The 26204-nt window shown below is 40.2% G+C and overlaps 1 protein-coding gene across 2 annotated transcripts in view; it reads left to right on the top strand.

Annotated features, from left to right (window-relative positions):
* Positions 1 to 435: 435 nt before the first annotated feature.
* LOC106946002 (neural-cadherin-like) overlaps positions 436 to 26204 on the top strand; it is a 123548-nt gene continuing 97779 nt past the window's right edge. For both annotated transcript variants that reach the window (XR_001424668.1, XM_015030045.1), the window contains exons 1-3: positions 436 to 680; positions 8155 to 8432; positions 19879 to 20093. Coding sequence is in view for 1 of the 2 variants with exons in the window: in XM_015030045.1 (XP_014885531.1) it covers positions 471 to 680; positions 8155 to 8432; positions 19879 to 20093 (703 nt within the window). In the remaining variant the exon portion in view is untranslated. The remainder of the gene's footprint in view (positions 681 to 8154; positions 8433 to 19878; positions 20094 to 26204) is intronic.

Below are 26204 nucleotides of genomic sequence, written 5' to 3'. Positions count from 1 at the left end.
ATGTGTGCAACAAATGTTTTTTAGATTTTTATTCGTTAATAATCTTGACTACTGCGACAGACTGGCGACCTGTCCAGGGTGACCCCGCCTCTCGCCCTGAACGTTAGCTGGAGATTGACACCAGCACCTCCTGACCCCACTGAGGGACAAGGGTGTTAGAAGATGGATGGATGGATGGATGGATGGATGGATGGATGGATGGATGGATGGATGGATGGATGGATGGATGGATGGATGGATGGATGGATGGATGATCTTGACTGCATTTTCTATTTTTTTCCATTTTACTGCTAATACTACCACTACTTAGTAATGCTCTACTTCATATAATGCTAATTAAATACTGATGTTTGTGTAACAAAAATATATTTGTTACAAAAACTACTATGGCACACAACGTGTAAAAATAATGGAGACCAGTAATGTATTCATCCCATCTGCTTTCTACAGACATCACTGCCAGGGAGTTCATGGAGCTCCGAGGGAAGCAGCGTAGCCGCTACGAGCTGCTGGTGGACTTCCTGTCGGAGATGCTCTCCGTCCCACCGGGTGACGTTAACATCTTCAGCCTCATGGACGTGAAGGAGCGAATGCTGGACGTCCGCTTTGCTGTGAGCGCAGGCCCCTCTTTCCTGCAGCCGGAGAAAATGCATGGATACCTAGCCGCCCACAAACAAAAGGTAGGTCACTTTATACGTCTCGCAGGCTTTCATCCATGCCGACAGTCCTGGTAAACACAATAAAGTCTTGTCAGCTTGATTGTTTTGTTGGGGTCTCTGCTCTCACTGGACTGACAGCTCTGCCTCCTGAGTGGCACTCACATAATCTAGTCAACTGCACAGAGTAAGTGCACTTTCCACCTGTGGGTGTCGGTGCGACCGAGTCTTAAAAGCGGGGTTGTGCTCTCTGTTTGAGCTGACGTTTGTTTGGAGCTGCGCTTGTACCTGCAGGGCGCTGCGGTTCAGCTGGCAAAGTGATTCTGCTGCAGCCATAGAGGTTGCTGGTTTGATTCCCGACCACTGCAAGTGTCAAAGTGTCTTTTACCATATTGACAAAGGTCATGACCTCGGTTTCCCTCACCTAATAACATGCTGACTTACATATGGTACTGACTTCAAGTTTGGGTAGACCTTATGTCAGTGTAATGCGGTAAAAAGTTTATATATTGAGCAATTGGGAGATGAAAAGAACCACTTCATTTAAATGGAAAAAAAAACACGAAAAAATCAATTCGTTCCTGTTTTCGTTCACTGGAATAATTATTTGAAGTTTGGGTTCAGGTAAATGTGGCTCCATTTGTAACTTGTTGATTCTGGTCGACAGTTTCACCCTCCCGTCCAATAGGGGGCAGTGATGGTCAGTTTTGTCTGCTGCATACGTTTTCATCTGTTGCTCATTTTGATTGTTGCCCTTGGTTGCTTGAAGCAAGTTCCTGTCTGTCCAATATATTTTGCTGTTCCAGTAAGTCCTTCAAAGCTGCAGGAGGTAACTTTTATGAAAATAAATATTTTTTTACGTATTTATTAAAACTGTCATTTCATCCTGACAGTAGAACATGAGACAGATATGGAATAAAAAATCGATCTCCTCTGCCTCCTCCTTGTGGTCCAACAGCCGCCTGCTGTTGTACACTGCTCCAAATCAGAAACAACCAATCAGAGGCTGGAGGAGGGGTTATAGGGTCAATCGTGTACGCACTTCTCACTCTGTAAATTTGGACGAAAACTGCATTTAACAATAATAAAAATGTAACAAATAAAACTATAAAAGTTTGAAAAACAAAGTGCCTCTATTGGCTGATTTTATACATATTTAAACATCTATATTATATAATAAAACACTCATTTGTCCTTGTGCTGTTGCTTTTTTTCCCCAAACTAGACAAGAAAACATAAACAAGAAAACATAGTGGGTATATCAGGGCTTAGCAGTAGATAAAGTGTGAAGCATGTAGCCTTTCACTTCATTTCTTTCCCATACAGATCATTCATATTTCCTCTGACTTTCCTTTCCAGTGGGAAGGATAATCAGACGGATTACTCTATAACTCCACACACGACTGTTAGGGAAAATGTAAACAAGACGACGACGTAAACAGGATTAGAGAGTCCCGTCGTTTCACCTGATTGAGAACCACACAGTAATAGGTGGATTTTTTTTTAAGTGCGTGTCAGCGCACAACTGGGAAGTGAAGGAAACAGTTTTAGGAGCATAACGCAGCATGACTGCAAAAGTGCACAACGGTCAGTGGTGGCATTGAATGTGCATCCCCGTCTGAGAATGGCAGCGCTGTGAGAACAGCCCTTTCAGCCAGCAGCAGCAGGTAATTCTCCCTGAGGGTTTGTCTGAGACCGTTTGAACCTGAGTGATGACCCAGATCTGCTGCTAGCCACGCACAGGCTGCATCCGCCTGACTGGCTGTAGCCCGGAAAGAAGGCCTGGGATAACTTTGCTCTGAGTTTAAAAGGCTGGTTACCGTGCCGACACACATCCTGAACTTCATAGAGAGCTGTTAACGTTAACATCTGATCTAATGGATTGTGCAGATCTGCTAGCCATAAAAGAGAGCATGTGAACTTAAATGCTGATTTCAAAAGCATCTACAGAGAGAATACAGTTTTGGCTTAATTTCTGCTCTATGTTATGTCAGCAAGTAGATTTATTGAGCATTTAATGATTAATCAATGACTAAATTAATTGACACCTGATCTACTTGTGTATAGTTTTAGAAACTTGAAGTGGGATTGAGTCAAACTTTATTCCTCGCCATCAGTGTCTTTATAAAGCTTATAGAATTTTGTTTTTAAAGGATGTTGTTTCCTGTTGAAATGTTCAAGTTAAGGTTACTTTAAATGAAATATCCATACAAAGCGAGGTCTGTCAGATGGAATTTCTTGTTTCAGAAGTCTGAGGAATCACCTGACCTCTGCTAGCGTGAGCCTTCAGCAGGTCGTCCTCCCAGGCTGCATTGTCTCCGTTCCACCGCCCAGAGACACGCAGACGGAGCTGGTGTCCTGGGATGGGCTGATGAGCCACACTCTGTTTGCATTTGCATGTCTGTTAGGGGGTAGAAACAGTCCAACCCGGTTATGGTTGCGGTGGTCAGTTCAGGTGAATAACCACAGTCAGCCCTCAGCCTTTCAGCCTTTCCTCCCCTTTCATACGGCTATCTTCAAGGATGACAGAAAGAGGGGAGCTGCAGCCGGGGAAAAACGTGCGCGGATAAAAATTGAGGAGGAGAGTGGCGTGGAGAGACAAGCCCGGACTGAGGAAGAGAAAGATGGGAGAGCACAGAGGTAGAAACTTTCAGGTGTGATTTGTGAGGAGAGCACAGAGCATTTCATCTGAATTCAGCCAAGTTCTCTGGAGAAGACATTGATCAGAATGAGATGTGAAGCGTGGCGAGGGGGAGGACAGGGGGAGAGGGGGAGGAGTGGAACGAAAGGAAAGCGGTGCAGAAGATGAAGCGGTGTTTATTATTAATGTGCTCAGTTCTCCAGTAATGGCTCAGAAGTAGATTGATTATAAAAAAGAAGACCAGATTCTCTCCGTCCCTCTGTTTCTGCCTGCTGGAGCTCAGAACTGGGTCCGATCCCTTCCCTCTGGGCTCTCACTCCAAATCTATTTACCTGACATTAATCTTTGATTCTTAGTTTAAAAAAAAAAGAAAAAGAAGAAACATAAATAAAAAATGATGTTACTGTTATATTTGATAACTTAAAAAACCCAGTAGCTTCACAACAAACCTTCTCCCAAATGGTTCAGAAAGGGCAATTAGGATATAATGTAAAATAAACAATAAAGCATCACATCGCTCAGTGCACAAAGCATAGAATTAGACTGAATAGATTGGCTCTTATGGATCGGGCACATTGTCACTGATGGCTGATAGAGATTTATTTTTAAATATCAAGACTGATACAAACATTCATATTGGATTGGCGCATTTACATTAATTTTCATTCCAATTTAATTTAATATTTTTTTAAAGAGCAATTTTATCCACAGAGAATTCACACAATTCATTGAATTTATGATTTAAGTTGTGTTTGGTTCTCCTTTCTTCATTATTTGTTTATGTATTTATTTTTTTTTTTAATATATTTTTATTTTAATCAAAACATCTTCTGGTTTTATTCTTAAGTGTTTTTATTATTATTATTATTATTATTATTATTATTATTATTATTATTATTATATTTATTTATTTATTTATTTTTATATATATATTTTTTTATAAAATTAAAGTGTACCGGCAAACTTGCATTAGTGTGATTTTATCAGTATAGTACTTGAAAAAAGCCTCAAACCAACAATATTATCATTCAATTTCTGGGACATTTTATTGTGCAGCAATAAATTGCTTCCACCAGCTGTAAGGAAGTCAAATTTTAATAGCTATAGAGGTTAATCCAAGTATTAATCCGTAACCTGTTACACAGAAATCTGAAGTTCTGAACGCTGAAGAGCATCTCTGTCTGTGTTCCGTCTTCAATTGTGAGATTTATTCAGAAAAATTGAGACTGTTCCACTTAGCCTAATAACTGCTATAATATTTTAAAATACAAAAAGAAAAGTTTTCACCACTCAAACTAATGTGAAAAAAAAAAATTCTGCTGCCTTTTTTTGTGTCACAGAAACATGCACCCATGTATACAGACCAATTTATTCAATTAGGATAGAATGGTAAAGTCCATTTATTTCAGGAAGGAATAATGCATTAATTAGACTAATTACACACAAGTGGGTGTGTGAAAGCCTTATTACTGTTATTTATGACGATTTTCCACTGACAGCTAATGAAAATATGACATTTAAAATGAGAATATTACACCAAACCGATAAAAACTGTCTTCCATGGGCTCCATGTAAAGTTTATTAATTACCTGCTTCCGTGATGTTATTTCCAAACTTTTATTCTGACAAGTGACCTGCATAAGGATGCATATTCTAATTTATTGGATGTGACCGTTTGATGGACAGAACACAGACTAAGAAATGGGTGTTAGCCAATGACCTTTGTTGTAGGAAAGTTTCCTCCAGCTGTACGATTAATCTTTTATAGTTGGAGTGTGTGGGTTGAGCCTCTTATAGTATGAGATGTACACTATTTTTATATCCAACAAATTTCAGAGTGGACAGTTTGTAAATGATCCAAGAACATATAGAGATCGTTCAACCCCTCAGGGTCTCTTCATCCTCGCGCCTGTCCTACAGGCAGCTTACCGGCAGCTTTTTAGAGACAATTAAGCGACTTTAACGATTTAAATATGACTGCACCACAAAGCAGGACTTGCTGGTAAATCAATAAGTTGCTGAATCTATGGCTTTGGCTGAAAGTTACTGTGTTAAACCAACTGCTATTTCTACTGCTGACAGCCAGAGCTGACATCAACAGATTTCTGTCTGTTGCAGAGTTGGCTGATGCGTGACCAAAGCTTTCCTGGAGCATATAAAAAAAAAAGAGTGTTAGAATATTAGAATAGCACGTTTCAGCAACAGGGCGGTTCAAAATGCTTCGTATCATGAGGACATAATTCAGTAACCAATTCTGAAACCAGCAACAAACATTATATTTTGTCAAGTGTCATCATCAAAATCGTCAAACAAATATGACATCAAATATATTGATCCATGATCTATGTACTATAACCAAAGCAGCACTAAACAGCTGGGTTTTAATCAAGAAACCAGAAAACCTGAGAGGCCTGGAAGGTTGATACAACAGTAGATCTTTAATGTATTTTGGTGCTAAGCTGTTCAGTGATTTATAAACTAACAGCAGTATTTTAAAGTCTATTATCTCAATGGAAAGACTTTAGAACTGCATGATGTGCTCTATCTTACTGGTTTTAGTCAGAACACCAGCAGCAGCGTTCTGGATCAGCTGCAGCTGGAGGATCGATTTTATTTAGACCTGTGAGACGCTGTTGCAGTAATCAATGTGACCACCAATAAGCACATGGATGAGTTTCTTTAGAAACTCTCTTTTACTGATACATAAGTCCTCTAATTCTGGAAATGTTCTGCAGGTGATTTAAGGCCGACTTTGTCACTGTCTTTATGTGGCTCTGAATGTTCAGGTCAGAGTTCATCACTACATCCAGATTTCAGGCCTGATCTCTAGTTTCTGTCTGTAATAATTGAAGCTGTGTGTAGACTCTAGATCTACAACTCTATATCATTCCTCTTTAGGTCCAAAGATAATATCTTTAACTTTTATTTAGCTGAAGAAAGTTATTGACTTGTTCTAAGCATCTGTTCAGTGATTGGATGGGATCAGAGCCACCTGGTGACATAACATAGAGCGCTGTGTCATCTGTGTAGCTATGGTAACTTATCTCATTACTTCTCACAATGTGAACTATCAGAAACAAGCAGCTATTAAACTCCAGGACTGAACCTTGTGATGCCTCACATGTCACTTCTGTTCACTCTGATGAAAAGTTTCCTATTTAAACAGAGAAGAAGTCAAGTACTTTACCAGAGAGTCTCCAGTCTCTGTCATAGTGTCTTCTACAAAAAAGTGCAGAGGTTTTATTGATATACATATTTAAGTGACTTCATAATTATCGACAGTTCATTCATGAGTGAATCACTTTGTTCAACATGGCCTTCTTTCATCTGCAAATTAATTTCCTGTCTGGCTGCACATTCCTTTCGCATCATCAAAGTTGAAAGAAGGCAGTGAATTAATACATTCAGCTTTGATTTGCCTGGACAGCAAAAACATTAATGATGCAGGCAGGTCACATTTAGGGAAGCCTCAAATGGGGGAAAAACACTTTAAATCAGCAAATATGCAGCATATCGCTTACATATTTAGTATAAAACATCAGTCAGCAAAAAGCGTGACCTATATAAAAAGCCCTTATCACAATTACAGTCACTATTTCAGCAGAGCCGAGTGAGGAAGTGTTGCTTAGCCGGCGCTGTCATTTCACACTGCATAAAGTCCATTCAGTCCAGAACATTGAGCATAAGCTGACCTGCTTTCATTTCCACTTTTTCCTCGCACTGAATGTGTCTGTGTGGACGTTATCACCTAACGTCAGCAAACATACATGTGCTGCGTCGCCTCGACAAGCCAATGACAGGACATCTTCATGCCTACACCACACACAGCACACACTCAGTTTCCACTCAATTTTCCCTTCCAAAGTGTTATCGCTCTCCTCAACCTTGAGGGTCATAAATTCCTCCCTGCCTGACCACCATGTAGCCCACTTTTCCGGACTATTGCACGGAAAACCACTGCACAGACTTTTTTTTTTTTTTTGCTATGAACTGCTTAGTGTACAGCACATGCTGTCGTGTGGCCACTTGCAGATTTTTTTCTGTTTTTTTTTTTTTTTTTCCCACACCTAAATGTTTCAGATCATTAGGAAAATTACATATCAGATAAAGATAACTTGAGTCATTTAAAATGGACCTGTGTCTGGATTAAACTGCCTGTTGAAATAAAGTATATTCAGATGTCTTGTGCCTATGGTTTTCACACTATAACTACTTCTTCAAGTGAAAAGAAATAAAAAAAAAAACAACTGAAAAGTCAAATCCCACTTCCAGCTTAACAGCTGTTGAATTGCATGCACTGACAGGCCGAGTTGTTCCCGAACAGGCCAGCCACACTTTTAAGATGGCAGGAGTCAAAATGAATGACGTTGTTCTGGTGGGCGGCTTTTTTTTCTTTCCCTGCAACATTTGAGAAGAAAAACAAGCAAAGCAGAAGAAGTGGAACTCAGTCTCTCAGCGCAGCAGAGACCTGGGTTCATTACCAGGCTACAGTGCTTCTGCTTTTGTCTTTTTTACACTGATCCAACACAGTTGGCTGTGTGTGTGTATGTGTGTGGGCAGTCGGTGAGGGATCGCTGTCTCTGTACTATCACCCTGCTAGTAGTTGGTGCCTGTGTAAAGGAAAATACATCCTATTGTGTGAGTCTGAAAGATAGAAGAACAAAACAAGAAGAAGAAGAAGTTGTGTTGCCTGCAGTGATAACAACCAGAGAACATATCAGTGTCAAAAAGGGGGAGAAGAAAAAAAATGCTGCACAGCTCTTATTTAAGAGAGTACTGCCTGTGCTGCTGGAACTCTGATAAATGATGTCTGTTATTAGTCTGACACCGGTTGGGTTTTGTTTTTGCTCTCTCCAGCTCCAGTCCTTCCTGCAGGTCAGCGTGTTCCAGGTCCGGGTGGACGAGTGTCCCGGTTCAGAGTGCGCTGACTCCGGCGGCTGCACCAGTGTGCTGGAGGTGCGGGACGCACCCACGGTGGTGGACTGTGGCACCATGAGCCTGGTTTCCGTCATGGTGGAGTCCAAGGCTGTGTGCTCCTGCCCGGGACGGGAGCAGTCCCATCAGCCTTGCGCCTCGTATCCCAGAAACCCCTGCTTCAACGGAGGGCTGTGCGTGGACACGCAGCACGGCTACAGGTGGGTTCCTCAGGACCTGAGGGAGCGACCCGCAAACTTCTCCTGCTCTGTCGTCATCGTTCTGCAGCGCAGTATTGGGGCCATGCTAAAAAAAAACTAAGAAAAAAATGTAATTACAAGAGTTACCTTGTGATTTATTTACCAGAACAAAGTTGTAATATCAAAAGAATAAAGTCATAAAGTTGAACAGGAATAAAGTCGAAATATTGAGAATAAAGTCATAATAGTACGACTTTATTCTCGTAATTTTATCACAAGTATAATTAATGCTTAATGCTTTCAATTAAGCAAATTTATTTCCGTAATTCTGATTTGTGAAATCTTTTCGCCAGTGAGAGTGCAACGTCAGTCAAGTCTTTTTCATTTCTCAAACCTCATATTAGTTAGTTTTTAGTTTTTTTAACGCGTTACAAATAATAGTTTAGTTAGGTATCTTTTTGTGGTTGCATTATTTAAATGATTTGCAACAGAAGAGAACATTTTTACAAAATTTGATAAAAAATTATCAAAGCCACTCTTTCTAAAAGAGTGGCTTTGATACAGTATGGAATAATGTAAGGTACATTTAATGCAGGGACGGCATAATTCACCTTTGAATTTCCTTTTAATTTAATTTTCACTCTCTGTTTCTGTGTTTCAAATTGACAGTAAATTTTAAAATATCACTTGATAATTATGTGTCATTGAAAGATTGGAAAATTAATACCTGAACACCAACTATAAAATCTTAAAAAAATGCAAACAAAAAAGACTTAAATAAGCATCATGGGGACCTGAGCCCCACCAGGCTCAGGTCCATTGCTGAGCCTGGTGGGGACACAAATAAAGCCTGGAGCCCCACCAGGCTTATAATACACTGGGAAAATCCTGGGTCCTACTTAGTTGCAGGTTTTTGTCTCTTTAATAAATGCTGATACTTTTGGAGTAATTAACACCTAAAATAATTATAATTGTCAAAATAAATGACACACTTTGAGTGAAGTAAAAAGACATTTCTACTCTGGCGGATGTGTGTTTTTCACATCCACTACATTAGACCCTTGTCCATTACAGCATATATCAAAGGTGTGGACATTTCCAAGTTATTTTGGAAGGAGTGGGTGGGATGAAACCTTTAGATTTTTCATTAAGAGTGGAAAAACTCTCATATAACGAAGGTTTTCCTGAGATCAATTTCCTCTTTAGAGAAAAGCTGCTTTGCTTATCAGTTCTGGACACATTCCACTGCTGTACCCAGTGATGTCTGCACACTCTCCTTTCCTCCTGTGCAGCCCTGAAGGGCCATTAGGAGGAATAAGCTGGGGGCATTAGGAATTAGATAAAAGCATGGTAAATAAATGAGGACGGTTGTAAGCCTCCATTGCTGATCCCGCAGCTTTCGCGGGGTCAGACTGAGGAGCAGACACAAAAGAATTCCCAAACATTTCATATTATGAGAGAAGAGGCAGCGCCGGCTCTCAGCCATTCAGCCATCAGGACCATTCAGCATCTTGAAACGCTGGATTCAGACAAGAGTGTCTCAGAAAGTGGAATATCTCCATGGTTTATTAAGCAGAACTGGTGGCTGTGAAACCAGACCCAGTTTGACTGGTGTTGCTAATGCACCTTCATCACGACTCACTGCTTGTTGGACTCAGTTCATAATGTGGCCGGGTTTTATCTTGCATCGTGTTATCACATGGATCTCTGGGCAAGTTTCATTCTTTTTCAAAGAACCAACAAGAGACTGTGAACCTCAACGTGTTGGTCAGACCGCGGACCAGCTGGCTAGGTCAACAGAACCAACATTATATGTTTATGTTGTTCTAAGTTACAAAGATTGTTTGTTCTGTCTCCCACACACAGACAGAGGTGTGCATGAAGTTTAGAGTGGAAAAGATAGACAACAGGTAAAAAAAAGAAACAATAGGACTTAGCTACCTCAACCTCTAATGTAGTTGAGACATGGTTGCAATATGAAATTCGACTGAAGATTCAATCTAAAATGATGGTGGTTTAATCTACTACTGGTCAAAATACACATATGCTTTGTGTGCAGGGCCAGATGTAAGGGGATGGGGGCCTGTGGGCTTGAGCTGATTTATAGGCCCCTTCCCGCATCAATCTTTTGGAAATATTTGAAAATTGGACCTTGGCTTTTAAAAATCACTTTATCTGTAGGGGTGGGACATTAGTGCATTTATTTTGATTAAATAATTACATGGATATTAGCAGGCTAAAACATTTTGGCTACATCTGCAAACAACAACAATGAAAAACAAAGCTGCTTCTTTTGATTTGTTTTCCTCCAAACAACGATCTGGTAGGATGCTGGAAAAGACAGTTGTTGGATGTACAGCAGGAGAGTTTAAAGACGTCTGGGCTGTAGAACTTTTAGAACAGGTTTTCAGGAGATCTCTAAAAGATTAACAGAACCCTAACACTTTTTGTCTGTCTGACTTGCTGTCAATATGTCTGTAAACCTTCTTCTTGTCTTGAAACGCTGGGAGTAGGTCAGCCGCCCTCTGCTGGTTAAAGTTATTTTAAACAGAGCCTCTGCTTTAATAGGATAAGATTGCGTGGGTTATATACGCACCAGCAGGATGTTTTGTTTTTCACATGTATCTCTTACTTGAGTAAAGAAGTGAAAAGAACATTGCAAAGTTTCTATCTCAGGATGAGAGACAATAGGGCTAAGTTTGGCAGTGTTTCACAAGTGGTAAAAACGGGATGGAACCAATAATTTTACATGATTCTCAAAACTTAGTTGAACATTATCCCCAAATTTTTAACAGAAGATTGAGCCAAATAACCAAGGGGGCTCAAGGACCTGCTTTATCTTTGCAGTTATCTTCCCTGTTGCAAAACTAAAAACATTATGCAAAAATGAAAGACATAGTACAACTCTGACATGCTTCTGTTTCCTGGTGTTCTAAATAGAAAGAAACCTCTCACACTCTCCTAGTTGAAAGATGTTAGCTGTCACATAACGCCGCTTCTTGTGCCAAAGACTAAATGTCTCTATTAGCATAAATGACTGTAAACAAGACCATGAGTGAGGTGAACTCCTTTCAGCACATCATTAACTACATATATTGTTTATGACATGAGCGAATTCAAGTCTTGGTGAGTTAAAGGAAACATGCTGACCCTGTTTGATGGCGGCGCCGTTCAGCCCGATGCGCTGCGTTATCCTCAGGCTGCGCTCTGCAGACGTGGAAGTGATGGGCTCTTTGCAACCAATTACATCTAACATCAGTGACTGGGATTACACTTTTATCACATTCTTAACTTTAACAGCATGAATGCAATGCAAACTATACTTTATGATGACATTAACAAACAGTTCTTACACTGGCGTTGGCTTAAGAGGAAAGTGGAAATGTTCCTTAGAAATGTGATGCAGCTTCGCTCTGTCGTCTGGTCAAGGCATTGTTGTTGATTTTGTCCTAAATCTCACTTGCATCGAATACAGTTGAAAAATGACCATTTCAAAAGTTAAAAAACACACGTTAGCTAATTATATCAATCTTAGCACAGTGGCATTACTGTTAAAGAAATGTAGCTGTTTAGTAGCAGCGAGACAAAGTAACTGGTGGCTGTTGATAAATGCTAATGGTATGACTGTGTGAAATCTAGTAATGAAAGCATGAGTCAGTTTAGACCAGTGGTTCTTAATCTTTTTTGAGGTACCGAACCCACCAGTTTCTTATGCGCATTCACTGAACCCTTCTGTAGTGATAAATAAAATATGATTTCCCCCCCACCCCAAATTCAAGACATAGGGGTGACCCAACTAGAGCCTCTAAGTTGGGTCTTCTGATCACTAAGTTTTCTTAAAAGGTAGAGTCTCTGAGAACAGTTCTTCAAAATATAGTCAGTGTTTTCAGCACAGTTGAGCTGACTGTCCAGGAACGACCCAAGGTATTTAAAATTTTCCACAGTTTCAGTAGGTTGGCCATTGAGAGAAACTGGAACCACTTTAAGGTCTTGTTTAGATCATTTAATTAGCTCTACATTCTTAAAATAATGAAAAATTAATAATAAATAATAAAGACTGCGGTATTCTGATTTAGTAATGTAATTATATTAGTTGTGTTACCACCCCCACGCCACTAGAGGCAGTAGCAGGCCCGAAAAGATGCGACTAAGGAGCAGATTTAGAAGTACAACAAACGCTGAAGTAATTAAAGACACAAGTTCAAATCCATGCTGAGAGTGGAACTCCTTCAATCAGTGCTCCTCCGCAGCTCTGATTGGCTCAGCAATGTAACGTGATCCTCTGCAGCAAGTGATGGCAAAGCGGGGCGCGTCATCATGACTTTACACAAGTGTGTCTTTACCTTCGCAGCAGAGGCTCCACCGAACCCCTGAGACCGACTCATCGAACCCCTGGGGTTCGATCGAATCCCTGGGGTTCGATCGAATCCCTGGGGTTCGATCGAACCCAGGTTAAGAACCACTGGTTTAGACACAGACACCTTGGAATTAGTTGTCATAAAATAATACTGAAACAACCTGAAAATTTCTGCTTAAAATCATTTAGTATAAGCAGATTTTATCCTTCTGAATTACAATTACAAGTTGAACAAATACATGAAACTGAAGGCCCACACACACACATCTGCTTAAGATTCATTGTTGCAGATGAACAAAAGCCTCCATCACACGTGTCCACAAAGCTTTCTTCACTGGACATGCAGAAGGTAATTTTACCCTTCGGCTTCGTTTAATTAGAAGCAGAGAGTGAAATGGCCAGGATGGGCGTCTGGCTGGCAGGGCTAGCATGTGACCTCACTGGTTTGATGTTAGACTTAATCCCAGAATTATTTACCATGCACACACATACACAACCACACATACACACACAAACACACGTAAATTTACACTTACATGCAAACGTATAGGTGGTGGAACTCCATTCAGATTTTTAATGCAGTTAGGGGTCGAGATTCAGGGTCTGTAGCTAATCACGTTTTAATGGAAAACTAAATAAGCAAGATTTTCAATTGAAAAACTATTTCTGCTGCTAAATCATTGAATAAATAGACATATGAGTTCAACAACAGATGCTTATTGTTTTTCTGTTATTTAAGTTAGTCAACCATCAGATTTATGCAAAGTGTTATTGTATCAATTCATCTTTCTGGTGTTTCAGGAACTCCTGATCATTCATGAAGCTTCTTCTGTGGCCTGTTGATGCTGATATTAGCATTGAGGACGTCTGTGCTGCTGCCGCGTGTTTAGCTTTAAGATGCTATTTTAACCTTGAATAGTTTCACCTCTAGGTTAATTGCTTTTAGTGCAACTTGAGCACAACAATAGTCTTCACCAGCATCCCGTCAAGAGAAGCAGCTTTGTCATCCGACACTGTGGTTTTTGCGGATGTCACTTGTGTGTTAGGTTTACAGGCGGACCAGAAAAACGTGCAAATACAGAGGTTCCCGTCAGAATTTTGGTTGATAAAAACACACAAAAAAGTGATTCCTTGCATTAAAATTTTTAACATGTTAAATTAATGAAATTTTTATTAATTCCATTAATAGAAATCAACACATTAAAGTTTCAGCTTTAAAGAATATTTAGTTTCTATGAATCTTTTTTCTTGGATTGTGTAACCTGATTTGCAAACTGCTTTACATCATTTGAGCTTTTCTATGTTTGTGATGATTTAAAGAGAATCAAACATTTAACAACTAGAAACAAAAATCCCCCCAAATATTTAAAACACAAATAAACCAAAAAGTTAACTTGAAACAATTATCTCCTGGTAATTTCATGTCTTGCATTGATTTCTGATTACAGGCCTTCTTTTTGAGTGGCAGCCTGCTGTACAGTGAGCACATAGCCACCAACTAATGACAGCATGTGGGCGAGCGGACTTAAAAACACAGCTCTCAGTAGAAATTACTGTCTGCTTCCTCCTTCTTTTCTTTCTCTTGGCAAATCTGGGCAACACTCACAAACCAGCTTGCTTTTCCAAACACAGATCTGATACATGCAGTCTTGCAACACAAACTGAGCAGAGATTGGCCTGCTCTCATTTCCTGTGTGAGGGACCGTAGGGTTGGACATTTATTTGATCTTTTTTTAAGAAGTACATTTTGAGCTTTCATGTGATCAATACACCCACAGCTGTGCTGCAGCAGAGTTGCTAGTTGACCCAACCAAACCAAGCTGAAGACTAAACTAATTTCAAGGCAGAAAGAAGTCACTGAAACTACTGATCCCCAAAGGTTAGATGCTCCCAAAATGTTCAAAAATGTAACAAATATAATTTCTTTTGGGGCCTAGGTGGCTATCCGCAAGGGGAGTGATGCACAGGAAGTGCATAGTTATAAATCATTGATTGCACATTACTGCTCCAACACAAAGTCTTAGACTGGGAGAATATCCTGCCATCCATCCATCAAACCGCCTGTCTGTTGGTCGTATACTGTTTTATCCTGGTTGCTGTGCCAACAGCTTTAGCAGATATCCCCAGACAACCTTCTCCCTGCGTAGCTCCTAGAGCTCATCTGATAACTGATATAATCTCTCAGTGAGACAGAGGGAGATGTGTCACATCACAGTAGGACATGACATAAACACCTCTACTGAAGATTTCATCGAGCTGGCTCCTTTTGGACAGAGAAGTTTCTCCCAAACAGTCAACCAGCTCACTACGTCTCTAAGAGGAAACTCATTTCAGCTGCTTGTGTTGTGTTTCATTTAGTGGCAGAACTAAACCTTTATGCACTTTGAGTGGCCAGAGAGTGGGTAAAGCTTTATCTGGAGATTCCTACACTAATAAAGAAAATACACAGTTTTTCTGATCTTGTATGTAAACAACACGCCTTCTTCTGATTAATATGTCATTGTGCAGAAGAGATTAGGCAACCTGGCGACATGTCGATGATGTCAAAGGCAGAACATCAAACTGTAGGACATCATTCTTGTCATGATGTGTGGTTGGGGATGCGGTGAGGATGTATGCCTAGGACCCAGGTTGTAGAAGAAAATGATTAATTTAATAAATAAGTCTCAAACAGTCCAATACAGGCGGCACGGCAGAGAGTTTAGCACACAGCTAATTACCGGTAGCAACTGAAATACTGAGGACTGAAAAACGAGAGCTAACGCTAACCTGGACTTCGCAGTTCTACTGGAGAGCATAGACGTTAGACAACAACTGACAGTAGACGAGGACCCGACAAGAGACAAAGACAACAGGTGGGTTTAAATACACAGGGAGGGTAATCAGGTAACTAGACACACCTGGGAATCAATCAACAGGGAAGACAGGACAGGAAAAGGACTAAACACAGAAAACCTCAAAAATAACTACACAGAAAACACAGAACACAACAATTCTTGAGCTTTTGGGTGTATTCACACCAGTTCTAGTTTGTTTGCTTAGAAAGTCCAGTTTGTTTGGGGAAGTGTGAATGGGTAATTCAACTCTGATCCAGATCAAAAATGTGAATCCTATTCCGCCTACAAACCTGAGTCTGTGTTTGGTTGATGATTCAAATTCAAAAGTACTTCTTTGATCCCAAAGCAGGCAGGAAGGATCTCTGGTAGCGGTCTGTATTACAGTGAATTTGAAGAAGCCTCTGACTGAAGACACTAATTTAAATTTTACAAACAGCACCCCATGTTAAACAGGACATACCTCTTACAAAATAGAATGGGTCATTTATTCCTCACCAGAAATGTCTTCATTTATAACAGATGTAATAGGATTTCTGCAGTTTTTTGGGATTTATTCATACTTTCCCAGGCGAGCCTGCAGTCATATCCAAGTGATGTTTAGATGTTTAGAAAGCTAAACATTTGAAGGAGTCAGTCGGGGGACATTTGAGGGAATCTTGTTGCCATGGTTTGGGTCCAGTAGTCACTGGACAGGAAGGAGTCACTGCAACCAGTACAAAGCTGTTCTGTTTGTCCCCACATACATTGTGTAGTGAAACAGTTTGACCTCTGACCTGGTGTTCTCTTCTAGTATCATATTTCATTGCCAGTGAATCTGAGGTTTAATTTAGGAAAATACAACCCCGAAAAAATAAAAAATAAGATTTTAAGCTTCTTTTGCAGTTGTTGCAAAAGCAAGTTCATGATATCAGCTGTTCTTTAAATAGAAATGTGGGACATATTGCTTTATGAAGTATGAACCAAACAGATGTCAGGGTGAGAAGAAGGTGAAATAGGTGAGATTGCCAGGCCTGGGTCACAGCTGCTGTATGATTGTCATATTTCCAATAACTCCAGAGTACCTGAGACCCGCAACATCTGCTGTGGGATCTCTGAGAGGAGACTAGATCAAATGTGGGATATTAGAAACTGAAAAACTTAAATTAGAATGTGGAAGAGAGGAAGAAATAGAGAAATTTAAGACCAGGAAGGTGTGTCAGCGGGAGGATAACAGAAAGGCAGGGAGAAAAGAAAATAAAGTTTGTGGATATTGAGGAAAAAGAGCAACATGAGGTGAGACGAAGAAAGATGGAAAATGTTTTTGTGGGGTAAGAAGACAAAAACAGATGACAATATACGATAGGGAGCAAAATGGGAGTGAAGATAAAAGGTATAAAAAAAACTAAACAAAACAAAAAAACATAGTGCCAGAGAGGAGAAGTGAGGTGGTACGAAATAACACAAAGAGATAAGAATTAATAAAAAGATAAAAGTGCTGCAGGATAGTTTTCTGCTTCACGGGCTTCCTGATACGACCCCACCCCCCAACACACACAAACAGATCACAAGTCACGACTGAAGGGAGAACATGTAGATAATCAATGCACTGGGATTAATAATGAGATTTCAGGAGCAAGACAGTTAAAGGGGGAGGGCTGGGATTACGGCACCCTGGCCCAATTTCCAGCTGACAAGGAAAGTAGCAAAACAAAGCTGCCGTAAGAGGATTGGAAGGTTTGAACCAAAAACCGTCTCAGATTGTGCACAGAGAATTAGCGTGACATTACAAAAATGGAAATACAAGCATGTTGCTTTTTCCTTGGGTCTTGATTACACTTCACTGAAGATATTTCTGTTCAAACAACGGACATCCATGGATGTCATTAGCCAGTTTTTGTCCCTACATAGTCTGAAAAACATGTTAGATATCAGGGATTTTTATCATTCATCATATCACATATGTCACAATGTACACAGAAAGGCCAAAACTGAGACTCCGGCTGTGGTGGTGTTACTGCTAATCATTACTTCTGTTTTAGGGTGGGATCATTATCCTGCTGCATGACACAACGGCTTACTAAAGATCAAAACAAAGAGGTTAAAATTTGTTAACTGACAATGACAATACCCACATAAACACATGCCATGAATCACTGAACTAGGGTATATTTTATCATGTCGAATAGTCATGTTAGTGAAAGTCTGTGTAATATGCCCCTAAAATCATGGACAGTGTTTTGTTTGTGCTCTGGATTTCTCCTCATTCATGTCTGAAGAAACCAGACAGAAAACTGAGAATAGGAATAAAAGAGGATCTGGATGAGAAATGAGCTGTCTAGAAAACACCAGTGAGACCAAGTGTGTGTGCACGTGTGTTTGTGAGTGCAATAGCATACTGACGAACTGGAGAAGAAGTTTCAGTCTGAAAAATCTATTTATTCAGAGCGGAATAGTCCATTTGAAGAAGTACTTTTGATCTCTGAACAGTGTGTGAAGGAGGCAGTGCCGCCACTCGTAACTTATTACACACAGAGTACTAAGTGGTACCCAGGCCACTTAGTGCCCCCAGAGGCACCAAAAAATCAGGTTTTTAACATAAAAACTACATGTGGCTGACACTGCATTCAGAGCAGCAGTGTGCGCTGCTCTGTAGCGGCTGGAAGTGATAGAAACGGGATGAAATTATTTTACTGTTGTAGACAAAAAAACATGTAGCTATTTATCATTTTACATGCGGTTATCCACCACTGAAGCAACAACATACTGCTCTGTACAAATGAAGAACATGAAGGAGGCAGACCCTGGACAGGTTGCCAGTCCATCGCATGGCTCTGATCTCTTTCCTTCACAGGATTTTGTTTCTATACACCTGTATGCTCCAGACCAGCAAACCTCTCAAACTCATCATATCATAGATTTGGTCAGCCTAAGTCTTACCAAATCATAATAACCATATTTATGATTAGAATATTACATCAGACTTATAAATAAAACGGTTTCAATACATAAATGTAGGTGTAATGACAAATATATTTAATATCTGCTTATTCCATACGAACCGCATCAGAATGCATATTCTGATTTATTGAATATGATTGAAAAATATGGGGAGACGGTTACAGAAACCTGTGATAAATACATGTAAACAGTTGGTGTTAAAGAATAGGCTGCAAAACCAATAAGCATGGCTAACAGAAGTTTTATTTTGGACCCATTAGTCCATGGAGACCAACACAAGCACATCATACTTTGTAATATAATATGTCATGTCTTCATTCTAGCCCTGCTGCACTTTTTGAAACAACTTTACATCTGAACAACAGCATCTGACACCATAACTAATTACCGCTCACCTCTTTTATAACTGATTCCTTTTTCAGCTTCAGTCATACTTATATCTACTCATTAGCTTCGCTCAGCGCCCACCGGTGCAGCAGCTAATTATTCCCCTACACCAGCTCGCCGTTCCAGGAGTTCAGCTGTTAGCGAACAGGGTTCAGGATGTGGGGTCGGCGGTGATTTTGAGCGCGCAGCGGCACGTCCTGTCATCGGTGTCACGCTCTTCTCTCGGTGCTGGTAGAGAGTGCTCTGTTGGCGCTGCAGTTAATAACGCTTTAGGGTCCGGGTTACACAGCATTCCGGCATGGGGTCGTGTGGTGTTTACAAGTAACAGGATTTCTATGATTGGACATGGCTGTTTGATGATCACTGGCTTAAAACTGTTTGAAAATGTTAACACAAGCAACGTATTTTACACTGTCAGGTTATTTTTGCTTTTTTCCAATCACAAAACCCAACCGAGTCAGAAAGGGTTACGAAGCAGATTGAAACCCAGAGAGCAGAGACTGAAACAAGCACGCAGTGCTTCCACAGAGAAAAGGTAAGAGGTGCATTTTGACAGGAAAACGGTGTAAATGAGACCTTGAACGTCTGAAAATAGTGCAAGAAGAGTTTCCTGGTGATCCAGTGATTTCCCTCCCTGCGGCTTTGCCACTAATGAGAACATCTGCATCTGTGGAACATACGGAGTGTGAGTGATCGTCGGAAGGGGAGCGTCGCCTGAGAGGCGGATGCAACTGTGAACTTACAGAGAGTCGGGGGTTCAACACGCTGCCAGAATCTTGTAAAAATATTCGACAGAAATGGGATCCAGAAACAGTGATTGGGAGGGAGATTGTGCTTTTTAAGTTACATAACCGACTTCTCTGGAAATGCCACTAAAAGCCAAATTACAGATTTATTGCATTTACTAATTCATATAATTTCTTCTTTTTGATTTTTCCTTCTTCCCAAGGTGCCAGTGCCCTGCTCAGTTCGAGGGACCTGAATGCCAGCAGAACAAGCACAGTTTCCATGGCAATGGCTATGCTTGGTTTCCTCCAATGATGCCTTGTTTTGAGAGCCATGTGTCGCTGGAGTTTATCACAGACGTGGCTGATGGACTGCTGCTGTACAGCGGCCCACTTGCACAGCTGCAAGCCTGGGACCACGAGGACTTCATGGCCATAGGTAGGATGCATAAACTTTGGCTCAATAAAGAGAGGAAATGCTTTCAACCTTTTTATTTATACAACATTGCAGTGGAAGGTAGCTGCACTCTGAATAAAATTAGACCAGAAAGTCTGCCAAATGTAAGGGAAAGGTGACATTTCTCACTTTAGAAGGAGCCAGAGACGGTTCTTAAATCACTACCTAATTTACTTCAGCCTCCCACTTTGCAAGACCTGACAATATGATGAGACTGTAGGCTTCCATCACATCAAAACTAGAGTTTATGGTAATGTAAGGGAATTGAATAACTAAGATGTTTGGTGAGGTAGAGTACTAAGGAAAAATGGATGGATTAGGCTGAGGTGTATTCCTTGTCCTGCACATTTGGTAAAACTATTTTTCTCCAGCTCAATTCTTTATCTTTAGGGAGTTAAGTTTAACACAGAGTTGTTCGGTGAATGCAATGAAAGTCTGACTGAGTTGCAGGGAAATGACTGTACCATCCAGTTCACTGAAACGGTTGAACGTCTGTCGGTCTGCTAGACCACGATCCTGTATTGGTGTGTTTTTATATCGCTGCTGAAATACGAACACATGGTTCCTTCCTGAACTAAAGGGCGTGGTAATTTTATCAGAAAAAACTGCAGGCATCCGGTTAAAGATGAGCTCAACTTACAGTTCTTGATGCAAGGAAACTAGATGGTCAGCAAACATCACACTTATAACTCATCTTAATAATGCAGTTGCTATGCTGTCGAACTAGTGCAAGCTACTACAAAAAAAACGTTCTGCCTCACACTAGACCTCACACTGGACTGTGATTGGCTGGTCAGCCAATCACAGTCCAGACAAGCCTACATGGCACAGTCCAGTGAACTTGGGGTGTTTTCCACACTTCCTTTATTCTCTCCTTCCTTCTTTCCAGCTGTACATACATGCAGTAATGATGTTGTATTTTTTTTTAATATATTTTAAAATTAACATACACAACTAAATATCTTAAAAGTTGAGTTTGGAAAAAAAAAAATTACATGAAAGCCCTGAAAGCATAACATCTCCCTAAAATGGGCCCAAACTCATGATTGAGTGCTATTACACAGCTGCATGATGGAAAACTTGCATGCCCATATTTTATCATACTTCCCCTCGCCTAGATAATGTGGTGAACCAGATATTTCACAAAGATTTATGGCGGATTGTCCGTACCATTGTCTGGAGTGACTGCACCCCGATGCAAGGCTGCAGAGAAAAGAACAAGTTGGCAGCTACAAAAGGACACCTCAACCTATATACTGTTACATATGTGGACTTCATGAGGGGAAGCAGAAAGTTTCGGCAGAAAAGAACTTCCTGTCACGTTGAACTCCAAGAGGTGAGCAGAGAAGACTTGGTGGGAGTTTCTCACCGACGTTATCACTGCTGTTCATTCTCCAAAGTGAGGCGTTACAGATGAGAAAAAGTTGCATAAATTTAATTTTGTGTCTGTGATGTTTGGAGTCAAAATGACTAGCCTCTCTTTTCTCACTGCAGCTGTGTTCACAATGTTTTAAGAGAACAAAGCCAGTTTAATAGAGAGCAGGATTTATAGACAGATAAAACGAGAGCAGGAAGTGTTGTAGATCTTGGTATATTTAGTGTTTTAATCTGATAGACTAACACCTCCTCATATCTCTTGCTATTCCGTTCCTTGCACCGGTCCGCTCTCCTGGGAGAGATGCTGTTGTTCTATCACTGCCAAAGTAATAAGTGTGGGAGGGGAGGTCCATAGGGAGAGTCGGGTATGTTGTGTGTGTGGTGCGTGTGCGTGTGTGTGTGTGTCTGGATGTTTGGGTGCATGTTACCGGCAGGTTTGCTGTGTAATTCCTGAATGATTTCATTTTGCTCTCGTTGTTTTGTTGCAGAGGGTGTTTTGGGGTTTATTGGGTCGTAAAGACTTAGGATTAGGTTAGTTGAGTCGTTAGTGGGATCCATGTGCAGTGTGTAATTAGTCAGGCTGTATATATTTAGAGCTCTAATTAACTTGTTTCAAGGTTGACCTGGTGCATGTAACAAACCCATCAGGGAGCCCAGCCTGTGTTAGAGGCTCATGCTACAGAATTATGGACGGCATAACTGTTTTAATCATCTTTGTGTGTTTGGAATGTACAGAAAGAATAACTGCTCTGAATAATCTCCTGTATCTTGTTCTTATTGAAAGTTGCAGCTAAAATTCGATGCCACTCTGTTTTTGTTTGCATTTTGTGAAGAAGGAAGTTGTGATCAGTGCCATTTGTGTCATTTCCTTCAGTGGCTCTTGGTGCAGCGCCCCCACAGGCAGGGTAATGAACAGGTTTTTCAATAGTTTGGATTGTTTGACAAGGTGCAGTGTGAAAGTGAACCATACCAACTGAAAATGGAACAAATGTTGCAATTTTGCTCCCTAATTGAAGCAAGTTTGCCTGACTATCAAGTGTGAAAACACCCTAACAGTCATGTTTTTGTCTTAATGGTGACTGTTGCTTTTTGAGGACATTCTGGGTCTTCCCTGGAATCCCATTTCAGTAGAATGTATCCAGTCATCTATGGATCCCAGACGACCTCAACTTACTCCTTTCTGCTTTTATCCAACCTTTCTGCTAAAATTACCAACAAACCTTTAATTTTCTTAAAATCTAAATGTTACCCGCTCTGGTGTAGGTGACAAGTTCAGTATATTACCATGAGAATCCTGCCTGGCTCAAATAAAGCCTCTTTGGAGTCTTAAAAACTCAACGTAGCTTGTATTCAACATAGTTGGGTAAACTGTTAAATATATTGTGAATGGAGTTCTAAATGTCTTACTCTCACTTTAATGTGATACAACTCCTGGCTAGAATATGATGGAATCATACCTCTTGGAGTAGGTTCAGTCAATTGTTTAACTTTGTGGAAGGAAATAAGTGCAGTTAAAACAGAACGCTTCCAGATCTGTTCACGCTGATGCACCTGCTAACAGGAAACAAAGGCAAAACAAGCGAGCTGGCAGCTGAAATATTGAAAGTGAATCAAAAAGTTGTTCAGGAAGAAAAATCAACTTGGAGTGTTACCAAAAGTATTGCTTTCTTTCAGCCAGCAGAGCTTAACATTCGAGGAAAGTTCAGATAAAATAGGAAGCCATAGTACAGAAAACGGCTTGGGAATAGAAAGAACGAACGAGGGGTCGTGCTTTATGTATTAAAGGGACAAGATTATTTAAAATCAACTTATTTGATCTTTACAACATGTTATAATGTTACTCCTTTATCATAAACATACCCGGAGTGTTCCCTTGATACTTTCATGCCTGTATATGAAATCTTTTAATCTCCATGGCAACCATTCAGCTGTACAAAACACCTGGTTGGACCCAGCAACTCCTTTGAGGCTGAGCTCCTCCTCAGAGATGCAGTTTCCAAGCTTCAACCTCACAGATCAGCCCTCCAACGTGACTGCCCCACTCAGCTCCTTCAGACTAACCAGCAGCAATTAGCAAACACCCAGTGGATTTGCACATTTCCTGAGCTCATTATTGGAGTTACTTCTCAGTGCAACACTGGTAAAAATGTTGTTAAAGGGTTAATAAAGGAGCCATGTTATGATGACTTCTTGAAAGCAGGGTTTCAGAAAGAGCAGGAGTTTTAAAGAGACAGAGGCCCAATTTCAAGGTGTTAAATTACAAAGTCAAATTTCTTCTAAATCATATTTGGACAACTGAAGGAAACGTAGTTACCTGATTGAGCTATGAAATGGCACTATGTGCCTGGAAAAAAACATAATACTGCTCCCCTTAAAACTGTCAGAAAATATAAGAAAAAATGACTGATCTTTATGTCTGTTGTTGAATATTACAAAAATTTACCTGCAGATTTTTTGGTTGTATTTTTATAGGTTGGAAGGGATCCGGTTTGTCCTGTTCACATTCCTCATTGGCTTTTTCTTCAGTACAATACTTACATGTACTATGCTGCAGAGCTGTAGCTCTTCCAAAGCCACCCACTCAACCAACCCTGTTTTCCTGCCGAAGGGCAGCTCGGCCTGCTGTGCATGCCAGAGAAGGTGGAAACCATTCGCATAGAAACACTGTCAACACAGCAGTGTGCTATTTCCAGTCTTTAGGCACTTGGAAAACAGGATATTACATGGATTGAACAGAGTGTAATGTGTGTGTATGTTGAGGCCAAAACGGTATGAAAAAAAAAAAAAATTCTCGGCTGACCTCTGGTAGATATTGAATTTAAAATCAGCATACTTTCAGTAAAACATAAGGCCTTAGATTAGCATAAATGTGTTTCAGATTTAAGGTGGTCAAAACAGTTTCCACATCCAGAGATCTAGATTTACCGCACTTCATGAAGGATTCATTTTTTTATTGACCAATGGTGAACACATATTTTATTCATGGGAGTAACAACACAGAAAAAGGAATCATAAAGTTGAACTCATGCCACTTGATCCAACAACATTCTAGCGTAGAATGGCTGCTTGGGTTTCAAAACATAACACTTTGCCTTTGGATAATACTGCACAAACTGTTTAGCTTATTTGTTAGTCAGTAATATAGTGCACATTGACAAAAGTATTATTGATTATTAAGGATTATGTAAAATCAACTTTTTTAAACTTTACATCATGCTATAACACAGGTGTCAAACTCCAGTCCTGGAGGGCCACTGCCCTGTAACTTTTAGATGTGCCTCTGCTGCACCACAGCTGAATAGAATAATTAGGTCACTAGCAAGGCTCTGGAGGACAGCGGCCCTTGAGGACTGGTGTTTCACACCCCTGTGCTATAATGTTATTCCTTCATCAAAAACATACCTGAAGTGACACTTTGATTCATTCTTGCATGTTTGAGAAATCCTTTAATCTCCATTGCAACCATTCAGGGATCCCTAAACACTTACTCACCCAATACGCCACCTATTTACCCAAAACTCCACCTTGGAGCTCCCACCTCCACAGAAGAGCCTCCCTCCCCCTCCTCACCTCACCTTCTCCTCAGTTCCTTCAGACTAGTGTCAGCAGCAATTAGCAAACACCTGGTGGATGTGACAAGCTGAGCTCATTATAGGATGGTTGTAAACGGCACAATGGAGAAACGTGATGACTGTTGATGGTGTGTGTTGGAAAGGGTAAAGAGACAAGAGACCATTTTCAAGTGGTAAGGTACAGCTATGATGCAAAATAAATTTTTCTGTCCAGTTATTTTTGATAGACACATGATTTTCATAACAACTGAAGGTAACAGTTATGTGATCGATGTATGACTGGCACTAAGTGTCTGGAAAATTCATAATATCCCCCTTCAGTTTGTATGCTTTTTATTGAATCAGGATTCCTTTACACTGCAGTGACTCCCTGCAGTGACTGAGTCCTTTTTCACATATTGTTTTGAAACATTACAAACTTAAGACATAAAATGACAAAGGAGATAGGAAGTGATGAGGATTGGACATACAGCATACTGCAGGGTTCACTCACAGTCTGGAAAAATCTGGAATTTAATTGAAGTGTTTTTCAGCTCTGATTAAGAAAGCATAAAATAGAGAATTAAATCAAATCAGAGCTGTCTTTCATTCTTTCTTGTGTCTTTCTGCCAGTCTGGTTGTTGGAGGTCTCGTGTACAAAGCCTGCCTGGTATAGATGTCTTAAAGTCTTAATAATTTTTGTACTTTTTGTCTTTTATGCTTTCTTTTATTTTTCCAAATCTACTGGAAGAAGCAATGGAAGAAACTACTTTTGGTTGTTATGGTTCCAAAACTACCAAAACTACTGCAGATTTGGTAGTTTTGGAACCGTGGCAGAGAAACCTACACAAGCAGATGGACGCACCTTGTTTGCTTGAAGCTGGATTTGGTGAAGGTGCTAAGCTGCCAAACTGACATTTACTTCAGAAGCAAACTTCTTTGTGGAATGAAGATAAAAATATCAATTTTAAATGAGCTATGCTGTAAATATTTTTGTTTTTAACTGTGCTGTCTTTGATATTGGTGCTCAAACCTTTTTTCAAATAGATGGAAATCAAGTCTCTTTTTTTACCTGCACTAAGAATTGTTATCTACTCAACAACAAACTAAACATGGGTTTTTGTAAAAAGCAGACAAATTAATCATTACAAATACTAAACATAAA

This window comes from Poecilia latipinna, unplaced genomic scaffold (genome assembly GCF_001443285.1).
Source record: "Poecilia latipinna isolate Pla-1442-1.1 unplaced genomic scaffold, P_latipinna-1.0 Scaffold170, whole genome shotgun sequence".
In the NCBI taxonomy this organism is placed as follows: Eukaryota; Metazoa; Chordata; class Actinopteri; order Cyprinodontiformes; family Poeciliidae; genus Poecilia; species Poecilia latipinna.
The sequence above is the reverse complement of the archived record's forward strand: the minus strand, read 5'-3'. Positions and strand labels throughout refer to the sequence as shown.